This window comes from Pelecanus crispus, chromosome 1, assembly GCF_030463565.1.
Source record: "Pelecanus crispus isolate bPelCri1 chromosome 1, bPelCri1.pri, whole genome shotgun sequence".
Taxonomy (NCBI): Eukaryota; Metazoa; Chordata; class Aves; order Pelecaniformes; family Pelecanidae; genus Pelecanus; species Pelecanus crispus.
Window position 1 is genome coordinate 112,188,812 of NC_134643.1, and position 17,294 is coordinate 112,206,105.

Below are 17,294 nucleotides of genomic sequence, written 5' to 3' on the forward strand. Positions count from 1 at the left end.
ATATTTATTATCTTGTGTCTTAGTTGTTATATCATTCTAAACACCAATATATTATACTGGTGATTTTCTAGATTAGAAAGTGTGGAACTCATTAAAAACACATACTTTTGTCATCGGACAAAATGTTATTTTCATTAACAGATCTGTGTACGATAGTAAAACATGAAACTTAAAGTGAAATGCTGCCCTGAATCAGCTAAGAAAGTGTTTTTGAGTTTGATATATAAACAAAAGCCAGGCACAGTGCTGTCTGTTCTGAGTATCTCTGTATCCCAACCCATAGAAAAATATATTTGTATTATATTTCACTTGAACGTAGAGTTGCCATGAGATTTTAGAAGGTAATTTTAGCCCCATGCTCTTTATGGCATATCAGCTAGTGGTGAGACTTTTTTATTTCCCTACGTCTATTAAGGATACAACATTTTTAATCCCATCAGCTCAGGGCTTAAATTAGAGTTTAAGGTAAATGTTTTCATTTAACTTATTGATTCTGTTCTAATTTAGGAGATTACCCCATAGCTCTAATTCACCCAAAGTATCTCACAGGGGAGATTTTCAAAGGCACAAATAGAAGTCAGACCACTAACTTCCATTGACTGCTGAAAATTGTATTACTGCCTTCTCTCTGGATACATGGAAACCCAGTTCCCATTGTTCTCTTAATAGGAATGGGCATCCATCTTTCTCAAATAGGCTTTGAAAATGTTGATCAAAGCAGAGGAGGCCAGATGCTCACAGTTTGCTATAGTTCTGCTACGGTCAGTGAATTATTTGCACCATTTGGGACACAAGCCATATCATTGCTAAAATGATTATAAATTACCTAGTCTCCTAATAACAAAATTCAGCATTAAAGATTTAAGTTTTCTCAGCTAAAATGGAAAAAAGAAAAAAATGTTTAAAAAAAAAAAATTCCATTCATTAACACCAGTGCAACTGCCTGTTAAAGTCATCCATCAACTGGGATTATTTTTTTTATTAGGCTGTGAGACATTGACCTTCATTATTGTTTCGATCAGTATGGAAGGAAGCACTGCAGAGGAAATGCCTTCACCCACTTGGATAAAGATAGTGTAAAGCCTTCACTGCATTGCAATTTAGGTTGGAATAGTGTTGGCAGATGCAGAAAAAGTGCATCCAGACTCTTATACATGTTTTTATACATTTTGCCGTAGTTCCTATTCTCTGCCCATCTGCCAAAATAGTTCCCTGTGCTTCTGGTGCCACCCACCCCTGGAAAAATTAGCTGAGTTTGTGTTCCAGCATCATGTCCCATTCAGCAAGCATGTGTAGAAAGCAATTTCTTTTCTTAAATGAACAGAATGAATACCAGGAATATCTCCATCTTCTGGGATAAATTTTCTGGGTTTTTATATACTTGTCGGCTGGCTCCAGTTTCTAGCTTTTTGAGCTAAAATGTACAAAAGGGCCAGCGTACAAGGTGTATCGCATTTTTATCTCATGTCATCTACTCAAAATCAGCTGCTGAGATAATGCCACCCTTGTCTTGGTTTCTTATCATCTGTTATTCAGTCGTGTTGGAACAGTTCTCAGCCCAACTACCTTTCCTTCCCACCTCTTCCATGTGGTACCTCAGGGCTGAGTAGGGGTTGGTTAACCAGAGATATAGAAGAAGGAGGCGAGGAACAGTAAGTGGAGGGTATACGGGGAAAAAAAGAGAGCAGTTCACTGAGAGAATGAAGAAGTCAGAACTAGATGGAAAGGAAAATAAGATTTCAGTGAAGAGCAATTAACAAAAAGGAAATATTAAAAGCATAAAAAATAAAGAAGAAAAAAATGCAACAAGCTTTGTCTTTCATCTTGCAATCATAAAATGTCCAGATCTTCTGTGAATGCTTTCTTGAAACCCACTAACATTATATTTTAAGTGGGTGAGAAAAAGCAAATATAGAAATGCAAATTAGGCCTGACAGATTAGCCTAACAATCATTTGTTGAAAAACAGAAGGCCAGCCACAGTTTAGCAGTTTATTTTGAGAGCTGCGTAGGATGGCATATTTCTACATTGAACAATATTCATTTTAGTTTTCTTGCGTTTATTTTTCTCTGAACATAACCTTATAATTCTTCACCACTCAGTAAACACTCCTACGTTTGCCTGATTTAATATGATAAAGATTATCAGTTTTTTAAAACAGATAATGATAAATTACTTGCATACATTAAATGTGTTTGGGACATGTTTAATCCACAAGTTTGATGTTAAAAGCACCAACATAATCTTATAAAATTTTGCTATCAACATGATCTGGGAGGCATTCTTGCGGTAGTCTCATATGGCTTCTCATTTATACTAACATAAAACACTGTCTATGCTGAAATATCTGTTCACATAGGACTGTGTAGATCTGTTAGTTGTACACTCACACATAAAAATCCTAAATAATCATTATGAGAAGGGATGCTATGACTACCTGTTTGAGGTCAAAACAGTGAAAGACTGAGATGTCATATTATAATACAAGCTAGCATAAGGGTCCTGAGAGCTCTTGAGATGTACTCAGGTTTTTTGCTGAAATGAAGATTTAGTGCCAGAGATAATGGATATTGAGATGTGAATTTTTTTTTTGAAAGTCATGCTTTCTTTACTAAATGGTGTGTTGGAATTCAGAGTCTGCTGGTACTTTTTGCTTTTAAAGAAGAATTAATTTTGTATTGCATATTTCATTGAAGGCGTTTGTGGCTGTAGAAGGAGAAGGTACAGGAAGGAACTTGACTTGGTAGCCTATGGTAGCATCAGCATCGCTCAGATACCCTACCTCAGCTGGGGGTGGGAGTGCCCTGCTCTTCTGGTCCTTTGGTTACTTTTTTTTTTTTTAACAGTGACTGTAAATGCATAAAGTCTCCTGGGGTGCCATGGTATGAAGTTAGTCACCTCCAGCTCAAATAGCAGATGTTTTAATAGATGTTTTCTCGTGTAGACTTTAGCCAGTTATGTTGTCTCAGATGTCTAGTTTGCTTAGGAAGGAAGGCTGGATTTGGGGGTTTTTGTTTTTTGCCTGAGTGCAAGTCTGGAGATATCTCATAGGAACTTACTTTGCATTCTTCTCAATAGAAACAAAATCCCTTCTCTATTACATGTTTATGGATCAGTTTTTCCTTTCATTTACTTCCTAATGGACTTAAAGTATCTGTTGCAAAAGAAGAGAAAAACTTATGTCTTATGAGATAAGAAAAAAAACCAGTCATAATTCTTGCTTTTCTTATACTAGTTAGGCCAGCAATGTGGAATTTCTTGTAAAAGACACAGTAGTTGCTGACTTAGCTTTACAGACATTGTTTAATGCCTACTCTTCTGCAGCCAGATGGAAAAAGTAAGTAAGTCTGGTAATATTCTTTGATCTCTGTATGTGTTTTGAAGTCTCTTTTATAGTTGATAGCCTCAGACCCTTGCACTTAAAAAAAAAAAAAAAAATCTATGTTACCTTGGGGGCATAAGGGTAGATGGCAAATTGATAAGGCACATAGGTAAGAAAAATCTTTTTTTTCCCCTCAAAAAAGTGTATCATCTCTTTTAAATTTTTCAATAAGAGGAACTTTATTCCATGTTAATTGTATAAAATAAATGAGTATATAAGTAAGACTGGTTGACCCAAAACAAGATTTGTTTACTCAAATATTACTTCAATCAAGATTAAATAGTAAGTATCAAAACTGATTTTTTAATTGAGCAACTCTTGCTCTGTTTATGTGTTTGTGAGTTTATTAGCAGGAGCATGTATACATAGATGCATGTACATGCACTTAAAGATTTGTATGTGTATATCTCTCTATGCAGAAGACATTTGTTTTCCTCTGTCATGAAGAACTTAAAAGGTGCTAGCAAAATGTGTAATGTTATGGTTGAGAATTTAAATTAAAAAATGAGGAAATTAAGAAACAAACAAACATGTGCCCTCATAGAAGTGATGACTTTTAAGACATAGTTGTGGTAGACTATAAAGTCTTTAGGGGAGAAGTAATGTTAATTTGTATGTTAATACAGTGCTGAGTGCACTGATGGTGTTCAATAAGTAAACAAAAAAGTAAAGGTTATGTTACTAGGATAGTAAATTTTTCATATTTCTTTTATTTTATGCATCTGGATGCTAAAAAAAAATTGTAAGGCATGCTTTGTACTCTCCATGAGCTACAGAATGACTCAGGATCCTTTGTTTGCTTGTTGTATTTAATAGTTCTACATTACAAGCAAAACAAAACAAAACAGAACAAAACAAAACCCTATCAAGCTGATCTGGGAACTTTACCTCTTCCCCAAGCTTGCAGGGGTAAAATGGTGGGGAAGTCTGGTCCCCGCACACACTGCTGAATTATGTGAGCATGCCCTTTGCTTCACAGAATTGCACTGTTTTCATGGCAAACATTGCTGAATCTGAGTTGATCTCCCCAGAGCTGTTAAAGTCATCGGGGCTGCAAAATAAAACTCACGTAACTTTTACCTTTAATGAGTTCTGTAACTGTTGTCCTGTCATGCCTTAAAGTCTCTGTATGGCTGCCTCACAAAAGCTCTCTGATAGTCACCAGATTTAGTCTTTCTTCTGAAATGGGAGTCTGTTGCAGAAATGCAGCAAAGGCAATGAAAGAACTGTGTGTGGCAACAGTTTAAATACAGTTTGTACTGCAGAAAGAGAGACCTGCTATGTTTTGCAAACTTGATGAAGATGCCTTAAAATAAAGGACCCTAAAGGGCATCTCATTATCCTCCATGATAAGACAGGGAGAGAGCAATAGCTGCCCTTACCTATGAGTTGACCCAGTCCTAGTGTGACTTTCAGGACAGCATGGCTCATGAGCCCATGCTACGGTGGCCGGGCTCTTCCTTGTCAGTCTGTCCTCTCTCAGCACAAAAGCAGCATGTGACCTCTGTGGAGGGAAAAAAAAAAAAGCTTCCCAGATCATGAATTTCCAATACAATCAGTCGTGGGTTCTTCAGAAGAGGCGACAGAGAGGTCTCTGTGTAAGGAAGCGGCTTTGGGTCTGAGGAGAGTGTGGAAGGACGTCTGTGCACAAGAGGGCTGACCTCATGGCCTTGCAGGCTTCTAGTGAGAGAGGCTGCAGCTTTCATCGTGTCTTGGTGGATGAAGTATCCCTGTGCACGAGAGGACAGGTGTTTCAAACTCTTCCTGGAAGGCCACGCAAAGATGCTGCAGAGAGCTCCGCTACCCTTTAGAAGAAGGGAAAGGTGAAGTCTCTAATGAAAGGAGAGAGAACTGTGGAAAAAGTTCTGCTCTTTATGGATGAAAAATCTCTGTGGAAGATATCTGATCCAAGGAAAGAACTGTGCAGTAAATTGTTAGTGACTTTTACCTATGACACACTAAAACAAAAATTAAAAGACCAGGGCATAATGAAAGCTGAGGAGAAAAGAAATTAAGTATATCTGACCATTTTAGAGAATGACATAAATTAAGGCTAGATAGACCTAGTGTATCCCAGACCATAAATTGATTTTATAATTTTATCTTAAAGTCCTTAACTTCTGACTGAGCCACAACATAAGTCAGAAAGGCACCCAGTCTTGGTGTAACATCTTCAAGTGGTCCACTGCATCTCTGAAAAAGTTGTCCAAGTGGCTAATTTGGGAATTAATTGCATTGCTTTTGAGTAAGCTTTCAAATTGCTAAGGTACTCACATGAGCAGAGATCATACAGCAGAAAGTGAAACTAGTTAAATGAGCTGTAAAACAGTGAATCACACAGGAACAGGCCACCTTTTATTGGGCTTCACACCTCTGAATGCTTAATCAGTTTGATTTTACTTGCTATTACTCCAGTGGGGAAGGCAGTAGACCGGCATTGCTTCTATGGCCATAATTGTCCACTATCCTGCTAACCAGCAACATCGCGCATGAGGCACTCCGTTAGACAAGGTGATTGAAAAGCTTTTTTGGTGGTAAGTTTTCCCTGTCTGACTGCATTTTTGGTGTGAATGAAGAGAAAAATGGTCACTTATGAGGTGCTGCTTCAGGCGTTCCTTCACATCCATCACAATACAGGGCAGCTTTTCTGAAGGCGACAGCTCTTCTCCTATGACAGGATAAATGGATGCAACCTGTGCAAAAATGTCCATGCAGGTTTTGTGTACGTAAAGGTACCCTTCCATTAGTCTTGTAAGATAAAAAGCTGTCTGGCCTACAGTTCTGAAACTTTCCAAACACTCTGTGTTAGATTGCATACCACACAAAACTGCGTGGCTTGAGAGCTCAGCAGACATCTACTGAGACACCAGTCCAGTGCACCATTTTACTTTTGCACAGCACAAAGCTCAATGAGGTTTGCATCTGGCACCAAATGAAGCATAACAAGCATTAGCTACAAGGCAGGGGTTTCTTCTAGAAGGCAGCTCAAGTTTTTGGCTGGGATTTGTTTTGTGTAGCTCATTCTGGAATTCCAAGCTTTCCTTTTTTTTTTTTTTTTTTTTTTTTCCTTGAAAGTCCTTATCTTCTGTCCTTCAGACAGTGCACTGCCAACTGCAAGATCACAAAGCCTTTTGGTTTCGTGCTCAAAACTGCAGCTGTCATTTGAAAAGACAACTTTTCTGCATTCATAGTAAATGACACCATTCCACATTACTGCTAATGTTCTCCTAAAGGACCACCTTGTATTAACTGAGGTTTTTTTCCTGTGCAATATTTTGGTGCAGTGAACAATTTGGTACATTCAGGTGTCCCACATAACCAGCAACATGATGAGTCATCTTTAGAGAGCGAGTATTGACACGTTTCCCTGGCATGGGTTCAGATGGTGAAGGATGTGCAGTTAGAATGTGCTTTAAAAAAAGGCAATCTGAAATTCCTAACCATTTCTTTTAACACTGTATGTTACCATAAGAGTTATTTTTGCTAGGGTGCAAAGGCCTGATGGCATGTATGGGACTGATGCTCTATTGTTCTTTAGCCCATATATGTGAATCCTGTAGAATAAAATGACGGCAAAGAAACCAAACCTCTTCATTGGGAACTTCCACTGAGACGAGGAGGTGGTGAGTATCTCCCTGCCCAGACACAGTGCTGGGTCCTTACGCGGAAGCAACCCCTTCCTGGTCATCTGCATGCGGGAAACAGCCGTGCGGGGGCTGCGGGGGTCAGACTGAAACTGAAGACTGCTTGTACTGTGTAACATGCATAAGATTTGCCAGATCACCAGTTCTTTACGTCCTGTGCTGTAAATACTTTGCTTTTTGTATTGAACATAGTTAGCCCAAATTGAGATAAGAGCAGGTCTCCTTTCCTGATTTGTGCAACTAGTCCAAATGAAGAAACAGAGCGTTCCTTTTAAAGAACTCATGGATAATTACTTTAATAGTCATGGAAAACTTTCTGATACAGTATCTCTGTGGTCATCTGAAGTCTGGCACCTGTAGGTGAAAGAATTGTTCCTGGCCTGTTTTGGAAAGTTACCATCACTGACATGAGAACGTCTAGAGGTGAATGGCTTGAGATGGTCATACTTTTAACGGGTCACTGTGGAGTGTTTCAATAGCACTAATCATTTGGAGCTCAAATTTCATAAAGAGCAGTGGCTGTGAACACTGTAAATTAATAGATGCACCAATAAGACTAAAATAGCTTGCACTGTCTCTTCTTTCTCTGCAATTGAAATTGTATCTAGAAATTTATTCCAGTATTTTATTCAAAAACCTCCTTAATTCTGCAGCTCAGTTATAGCCATAGCATCTACATAACAACCAATATGCAATGTGTGATGCAGAAGACCAGCTTGTAGAATGCTAATTCATTGCTCTTCTGTCAAGAAAATAGTTTTACCGTTGTATAAGTAAGTTACAATTGTAAGTATTCCTGAGGCTGATGCTTATGATGCTAAAGAGCTAGATATTTTGCAATTTCGTTTATTGAATATAAATGTAGACTTCTACCCAGACTAAAGCCCTCTGTCACTATGCGTGAAAAGCATTCTGGTCTTATTATAGTGATTTTCAGCTCCCAGGATTAAGCTTTCCTGGGCCTCCACAGGTCGTGTGGAATGATTTCATAACTGTGGTGAAAGGGTTAGCAGATAATTTTTGTTACAGTTTTTCCTTGAGACTCTTTCGATCACCACGGGGAAGTTTGTGAGCTAGCTCCCTGGCACTGATAGATAGGGGGTTAAGCAGCTTCCACCACCACTGCTGTTCATGCTGCAAGCACTGGAGGCTGCTTGCCCGGGGTACCGGCTGCCCAGCGGCTGTTGGGCTGCAGGGTGAAGGCTTGGTCGGTAGCATAGATTATACACAGAAATTCGCAGAGATTCTCTTACTGTCAGTGAACTGCTCCATTCATGCAGGGTCGGCTGACAGAAACGCGGGCGGGAGGTAGTACTGTCTGCGTTATTTTTCCTAGAAATAGAGATATTTATGCTGAATAAGAGACAGAGGTGTTAAGCAGCTTAAAAGGGAAAAAAAAAAGTTTCTTTTCTAAGCCTTTCTTTCTCATCCTAGACGCCTTATTTTTCCTTGCCCCTGTTTGTGGGTAGGGGAGGAAGCTTTACAAACTGTGGTTTTGCACCCATTGATAAATGTAATGAGTTTTGAGAGGCAACATTAAAACGTTCCGTGTCATCAGCTCTGTGAAACTGCAGTGAAATATGCAAGTGAAGGAGAAAAAAATCTCCTCCGGTTTCAGACCGGCTGTGTCCCCTGCTAGGGTGCTGTGGGGAATGTTGATAAACATTGGGAAGGGCTGAGAGGTGGCAGAGGCAGGTGAGGAGCTGGTGGCTTCTGAGGGACCACAGAAAGCTGCCAGCGCATCTCTTCCGGCATCTGAGTGCCAGAGGCTCCTGCTTAGGGGAAGCCTTTACGACTGTTCTGCTTTTACATTCCCTGGATAAAGGAAATAAGCGATGCAATGGAAATACAATTTTTAATAAACGTCTCTAGTAGGAATAATATTTTACATCTCCCTCTGCCTCTGCTGAGTAAGTGCTGTTAGCTCCAATTATTCGCTCCTAAGGAAAGTCTTCTAATTCATCTTTATCGGTACTCCAGGTAGAGGTGATTTTTTTTTTTTTTGTTACCTGGCATGGCTGTGCTGTCACTGCTGCTGCTGCTTGGGCTAGTAGACATAACTGCTGCTGCGGACATCACGCCTAGAATAAAAGCGGGGTCAAGGTGGAGAGGTGAAAAGAATCGTGAGTAACCCCGGCTTTTCCTTCTCTTCTTCTCGGCGCTCTCGGCTCTCTGTTTGAAGCAATGTGTTAGGCCTCGTTTCGTTGTGTAATTCTCCCTCTCCGGGAGGTTGTTCTTTAATAATAACGTTAAGGCCATATAATTTTAGGTATTTAAGTATGCATGCAGAAAGCACGGGCCACACCTTCTGTACGCTCCCCACATCTGCAGCACAGCCCTGTGTTTCACTGCAAGCTTTCTGAACTGCCTGGGCTGATTAACTCCTCTGTTTCCAGGGAGTTGTGTGACTTCCAGGCTGCGATCAGCCGTACCTTTTCTATTTATAGTCTTAACCATTTTGCGCGCTATTTCAAATGTTAGCATTGATAAAGGTAGCAAATTTTACAGGTGTACTGTTTGCGTGAAGGCACCTTGTAACCACGGTGATTACACTGGGTAACTTTATGCATACAAACGGGTAACGGCAGTTTAAAATCTACAGATGTAGAAAGGGGGATTTAACGCAGCATTGCAGCTTGTGCAGGGTTTATCAACACTGCACTTAAAAAGAGAAAAGAACATTACTATTAGAACAAGAAAGAAGATGAGTCATGATAATACTTGGGAGTGAGACTTCCTACTGCACACACAGTTGCTTGACTGAAAGAGCCAGATGACTATTTTCATTTAAAGGGCATCTCGGTTCTTGCCGAGATTATTCTTTATTCGTGTCCAGCTATATAAATAAACATGCCCATGATGGGCAACATACTGTTATCATTATGCCTGTAAATTCTCACTGTGGGGTTTTTTTTTGTTTGTTTGTTTTTTTTTTTGACAAATACCTAGATTACAAAAAGGAGAAGGAGTACTGAAAATTGGGTTGAGGTTTTCAGTTTAATTCAGCTAAATGTGATGTTGTTGATTGGAAAATACATATGATAGAAGTCCCTAAAATAACCAGAACATGTAGGGGTGGCTGTTGGTATCCTTGGGATGGGTTATTATCTTGACAGTCATGTTGTCTGGAAGCTGATCTGCAGCTTGAGTAATACTTGTTTCTCCTAAAGTAGGAGCACACATACCGATAATCCTGCCACTTCACTCGGTCCCGCAAATCAGCAGTATTAAGATAAGAGGCTCTGGACTGAATGGAACTGAGAACTGCCTCATCCATTCACAAGCAATTTACATCTGAAAAATACACTGCCCAAACTAGCAGGCTGTTAATGTGTGTGTGAGTGATGCATAAAAATAACATCCTACAGCTTATAAATATTTAAGCATATTAACTAATTATGACTTAAAGAGCCCTTTAATGGATGTGGAAACTGAGGCACAAATCTAGTAAGACCTGAACTACATTGATTGAAATTTTTCCAAGGCATTCTTCTTGCTCAGTAAAAAGGTCTGTACCTGTACATCTTTTCAAGTACTACCTTTTATGAAAAAAGCCAGTTCCCAGAGTAAAAATACTGTCTTTTCATTTTTGATTCATTGATTTTCAGGTGTTTAGAAGTTTGTGGTTCTGAGTATTTAGTCTGATTTTTTTCTATAAAGAACTGAAATAGATGAAGTTATAGGTATGAATGTCTCACAAAAGCATTACTGAAGTTAATCAGTTTGGGATGGCTTTAAGCCATGATGAGTATATTATACACAGATATAGGAGTTCAAGAACACCACATCTTTGGAAATTGTTTTGCAATTATAATAGGACATCTAATGTCATCTGCAGTTAGCTATTAGACCTTATGGATTCAAACTGCTTGCTTGCTTCTCTCAGGACAGGGCACTCTCAATCCAGCACATTAGCAAACTGCTAATATTTGGTTAAAGGAAAAACAAGGATGTAAACTAGTTTTTATATCATATTGATATTGTGATATTTAACTGCTTAGAGAGATCAGTTGTGGAATATGTTAAAAGTTAGGAATCTGAATCAAGTCTCCTTGAAATTAAGAGAAGGTGTTTGGAGCAGACCTTAATGTTCCTTTTATTTAAATATTAGCAATATTCATACTAGGAACAACTGCTGGGCAAGAGAGATTTTACAGGAATGCCATCTGAATTGTATACCGTTTGGCTTCGCTATCCATGATGCAGGAATTTCTCCCCTAATAGAATACAGCTATCATGCAGGGCTGGATGCTACAGGAAGTAGCTCCTTCTTTCTGAGAAAGGAGAAAGCCAAAATGTTGTGTAATCATAGTTGGTTGATTCTTTGTCAATTGCTACTAATGTTATACATTTGCCTGTCAATTGACAGAGTACTCAAAAGTGTTCTCTTGCTGGGTTATTTTTGCACATCATAGTTAAAATACAAATAAAAAATACTCTCAGAAGGTGTGTGATTATGTAATATATATATTACACATTTATATAGTATGTAATATATACATATTATGTTTTTTATATATATATGTTCATTTAGTTGGGTTACACTTAAATTACATAACCCAAGCCAAAAAAATTGACCTTAAATGAAAGGGGATGTGTCTGGTTTCTGCATCTCTTAACAGGAATTTTCACTAAAGCGTTCAGGTGTAGCAGTATAGCAATGCTTCAAAGATCTTTTATATTTACCGTACAGAGAGATTTCAAAATACTTTTGCTCCAAGTGGTTTTTTAAAAGATAGGATAACTTTGCATTTCTTTAGAGTCTCTGTGATGCTTCTCCAAACAAGATCATGGAATATTAAGAGGCACTATGAGTTGCCCAGAAAAGTCATCGTGATCCAAGTTCTAGCCACGTGTCTCAAGGGCAGGACCAAAGTGCTCCGGCAAGGACCACAGTAAAACTCTATGAGTGGTGTTTGCTTTATCTGAGCTTACACCTGCTCGGACAAAGCTTTGTTCTTTACTTTCCCATAGAGAAGTCTTGGAGCTGGGAATTTTTGCCTAGGTTTTTTTTAGGTAGAAAAAAACTTGCCTAGTTTCTGCTCCACTACAGCTGAAATGAGTGAAATGCGATTTGGCGAGAGTGGGAGGAAATTACCATTTCTGACAAATACAACTGCAATAAAAAATAGTATGGCAGGAAAAAAAGGGGATTCATTCCCATATGCATCTGTACTTTTCATTATAACAGCACTGGGGGGTGTGTGTGGGGGGGGAACAACACATATCTTGGAGGTAATATTAAACATATAAACCATTTAAATATATAAAAAATATCATTGCTTAATTGCTTATTCTGTGGTGTCTTCTGGCACATGCTATTATTTTTTGCTGTTCACTTCATTTTTAAGAAAGCCAACAATTACTGTTTGAATGCCTGTATTTTACAACTTGTGTGCTTGTGATCATGGGAAATAATACAAAGAAATCTCATTGTTATTTTGATACTGAAGTGGCAATGTGTTAAGACTGTCTTACTATCCCTCAGACAAACTATATTATAGAGTAATACCATGGTGGTTATTAATTGCTGTATACTGCATATAATGTTTACATTGGAGACTGTACATGCGTATTTTCTGACATTTATAACTTTGTATATTTATTGCTGTAGTATATGTAATTTTCTTTGTTAGGAAATTTTAATCAAAATGGTTTCCTTTGTGAATAAAATATATTTTCTCATAGAGAATAAAATTGTAAATTTTGGGGCAAGTTTTGGACATCATATGTAAAGATCAGAATTTAAAGTTATCACAGAGTGAATTGCTGGAGCAAAAATGTGGTTTTGTATTTTTGGTAGAAATAGTTATGAAGCTTTAAGATGTTACAAGATGTTAAAACTATTCTCTCTATTGTTCAATTCATTTTGAATTATAGGCAAAGAGATTCACATCAGCATCATTGTCTTATTTACTGTAGTTGTCACTAGGAATGTCAAATGCCATGGTCTTCGTTTAACCATAGTCATTAGTAGGAATGTCACTAATACATCACTAGTAAAGAACAGTGACACCTGTTCTTGCTGATTCTTTGTATGTTGGAAGTTATATATATATATATATACACACACACACACACACACATGCATACATACATACTCATATATAATCTATACATACATACACTTTCTAAAAGCTCCATAGCTTGCTTTCTTGAGCACTCTGGGACAAAATATACTCTTGCTGAACCTGGGTGATTGTAAAAATTTCCTGTAGTTTAGTTGGGTTTTGTGAAGAACGGATTTTAGTGGAATTTTAATATTTTTAACAGAATTTGTGTGCTAAGGAAACATCTGAAAGAGAAGGTCTCACAGTAGGACTGACTCTTGAGAAAGGACTGACTTTTATTTCAAACTTTTACTCCTGAAGCTTAAAATATAAACAGCATGCATGCCTTCTGTGGGCTGACAGTATGCATGTGTGTGCGCCTCGTTCCTTTGGAGGAACTTTACGTAGGCAAAAGGATGATCAAGAAGGCAAACCACACAGTTACAGGATTCAGACTGTCACTCTAGAGCAGAATGTGTTGTGCAGTTGTGAATATTGAGTTTAATGTTCAAAACATCTCACAACTCAAACTGATAGACAAAGAGGTAAAAAGTACTTATTTGACAATAAAGATCTCTGAATAGAGGATAGAGCTAATATTAAGGTGATAAATATTATAACTATTTTGCATAGTAATGATAATCTCTTATAAAGCATTTTTGTCCTTATTATGGTCTTAATTTATAATTATTATATTCTTTGTGTCTTGTTCAAAAGTACAGCTTCTGAGTTTTCTACCTAAATTATACACAACCTAAACATAGAATATACAGTTCAGGAGAAGAAAAGTAATAAGGTTATCAAGGTCTTCTTAGCAATAAATCTAGCAACTAGAACTAGCAACCCGCCCAAAAGTTAGCATATATGTGATATTCTGCTGGATTTCAAAACTATCAAGCTTTCCATAGGTTATATTGAATTAGGGAATGTAAGAAAAATGTCAATGTATTTGTTAATCTAACCTATCCGTATGTAAATTACTGTATAAAAATAATGTATTTCTAATGTTGATAAGAATTTTATTTTGTTTAAAGTAAATATGTATATACATATATAAAATAGCAAAAAAATTCAGTAAATAATAGTGATACTTTTCTACTGCCATCTCCCTATAGAAAAAAGCCAACCAAAAGAAGCACTTTTTTTCCCCTGGACAGTGAATGTATTTCATTTTTCATATTTATTTAGCAGTAGACAATATTTAAAACTTTCAAACCAGAGAGATCTATTGGGACAGAAAGTTTTAAAATTCCTGTAATTACCTGTGTGGTAAAAAGTAATAGAAATAATTTTCTCTAATTACTTTCAGTATTCACATAAGCTTCCAGTGAATAAGCAATTTCCTTAAAATTATACTAGTAATCATAATTTACTTTTTGATTTTAAAATGCTTTGCTTTTTTCAGGGTTCGTACTGGTACCTGAAGCCCATTTGGTATTTCAGTTTGACCTGGCTAATGCTGAGTGGTCGAACATTTAATGTAGGTACATACAGAGCTGTTCTAGCCTGTTAAAAGCTTTAACATTCTGCTGTTATGAGGCTAAAAGCCTATTAGCAACCTATTAGTCATTTCTCAGTGAGTCCTAATCTAGAGTTTTCTAGGTAGAGTAAATATGCTGAAATTGTTTACATATTTTCATATGTAAATGCTGTGTTGCTCTTTGTTGCTTAGTTGATTTGTTGTGAATTTATTATGGTATTTCATGCTTATAATTTTTACCATTGATAAAGAAGCACTGTCCTAATTCTGTTAATGCAATATCTAGCTGTTTCTGTCCAGGTTTCCTCAAACTGATCACAATTTAGACAAGTTGAAGTGTGCATCGGCGTTAAATATTGCAAGTTATTCCACGGTTTATATCTGACTATCAAATAAATATTTCCTTCAAATAGTTTTTGTAAGAAGGAAAAGAAATCTGGTATGTGGCTTTATCTGTGTAGATCCATGAAAAAAATATGGATTTAACAGTAATGTTGCTGCCTCAAATATAAACATGCTTGAAAAGAAAGGGATCAAAGCCAGTACAGAAAGAAGTTAGGAGGAATATTAGCTCAGTTGGTTAGAGCGTGGTGCTAATAACGCCAAGTTCACAGGTTCAGTCCCTGCTCACTGCAGGGGGGTTGGGCTTGATGATCTCTCAAGGTCCCTTCCAACCCAAAGCATTCTATGATTCTATGGGTAAAAAAAAGAATATCTTATGGCTGAAACCCTTTAAAAAAAAAATCTTTGCTTACAGTGTTAAGAACATGTTAAGTCTATCTGCTGTTTCGATGAAAAAATCATCTCTGACTTTGACCCAGACCCAAGTCCACAGGTCAGCACTGGGAGCCCAGTATGTGTGCACTGATGGTGACTGGGAGGAGGTGGAACGCCTGCCCTACCTGAGACCCCCCGGGGCGGCCCCTCCCTGCCCGGTGTGCCCCCCTGCCTCCTGCCACCCCAGGCAGAGAGGAGCATCCTCTGCTGGCACCACGGTGCTGGCACCTGTAGGTGGGAAGCACTGGCTCTGTGGTGGGTGCACAGCCCCGGGGCGCGCGTCCAGCCCCAGCCGTCGCGCGGTCTGGAGGCGAGGGGGTCTCAGGACAGAGGACGGCAAAGGGCAGCTTGCCACCGCCCCAGCGATTGGTGTAATCCAGTGGTGGTGTGTGCTGCAATGATCCCGGGCGCGTTTTTTTCCAGGAGGGTTTTTAGAACAAGGTGGGCTATAAGGTTTAGGGAAGATGGATTGCTCTGCAGTCACCATCTTACCGGGGAGTCATTAGCCCTAACGCGACACGGCCCAGGCACGTCACTGGCCGTGTGCCCGTCTCTCCGGGTGGGAGTGACCACCGGGCTCCCCAGACAAATTGCTGCTGGGAGCATGCCACGGACAAGACATTAATTTCTCTGCTCAGATGAACTCTCCTGGTTTGCTGTAAAAAAGCGTAAGGTTGAGTATACGTGCTTTAGATTGCTAAAAATAAGCGTTCTTTTAAAGAAACCAGCAAGTTCCTTATCTTACAGAAAAGAATTAAAAAATTGTTCTTCTTGAACTGCTACAGAGTAGTCTTTGATGTTCAAATTTGCTCTTTTGTTACAGTATTTAACCCTGACATGTATCAAATAATTTAAATGTGCAAGTTCGCCTGTTAATATTATCATCTTGCACTACATGCTTCACTGGAAGCTTTAAACAGAATCCCAAACCAAAAGCATTTAGTGATCTTTGGTGTCAAATTGTAACCAGAAAGATTTAATACGGCCTTTCCTAACCTTGAGGCCACTTTCAAAGTACTTTTTTTCTCTGTTTTCAGGTAGTTGTATTTCTTATAAGAAATCTTGTTTCACACAATACTGTCTTAGAGGATAGCATTTTATCGCAGACATTTTAACGTCAAGTAACTCGGTATCTAAAAAGAACTACGAACAGAAAAGATAGCTGCCTTCAGATGCTGGAGGCTTTTTTTCTCCCTGAGTAGATGTGACTGATAAGAAACTTAGAAGAATGGTGAAAAGGGATTAAGAAAAGAGGGAGAGAGATTTTAAAAGGGAGAAAAAGAAGAGAGAATTGGAAGCAAACAGAAAAGTGACAGTTAAATAGCTGAAGGCTGAAGAAAAGTAAAGAAAAAGGAAAAGAAAGATAAGAAGGAGAAAAGAAGTGAATCTAGAAGGGCATAAACCGAACTACTTCTGCTGTTACCATTTAACTAATGTGCAATTTCTCAAGCAAACTACTTAGTCTGTAGTATTAACTTCAGTGTCCCACTTCCACCAATCTGTCTGTAGGATCTAGGAAATGACCTCTTATGCAGAGAAATAAAATTATTTAGAATTTTAATTTGCCTAAGTTATGAGGATAAAATGAACTGTTTTATTTTAAAATTGCCTCAGTAAGACTTACAGTAGAAACTGAAGTGAGATTATATTGATTCATAAAAGCATAAGGATTTTGGAGTAATTAAAATTTGGAACATTTGGTGCCCCAGAACTTTTGACCTTTAATAAATTTGAATGGCATTGAACTGAATTTCAATGTACAGTGTACCATATGATAGGTAGTCAATGAAGCTGCTGTGAGATTACATTTCAGTAAGACAATCCACAATTTCCAGAGAGCTGTTTAACTTAACTGATTTTGAAGTACTTCTACGAAGGGAAAAAAAAGAGCATAATTTGTGTGCTCCTATTTGTTCTATTTTTGTGTAAAATTAATTAATTATAAATTTTTAGAAACTTTA

The 17,294-nt window shown here is 38.0% G+C and overlaps 1 protein-coding gene across 1 annotated transcript in view; it reads left to right on the forward strand.

Moving 5' to 3' along the window:
- The first annotated feature begins 9,040 nt into the window (after window positions 1–9,040).
- Window positions 9,041–17,294, forward strand: part of ROBO1 (roundabout guidance receptor 1) — a 544,983-nt gene continuing 536,729 nt past the window's right edge. The window contains exon 1 of the mRNA XM_075712575.1: window positions 9,041–9,149. Coding sequence (XP_075568690.1) covers window positions 9,041–9,149 — 109 coding nt within the window. The remainder of the gene's footprint in view (window positions 9,150–17,294) is intronic.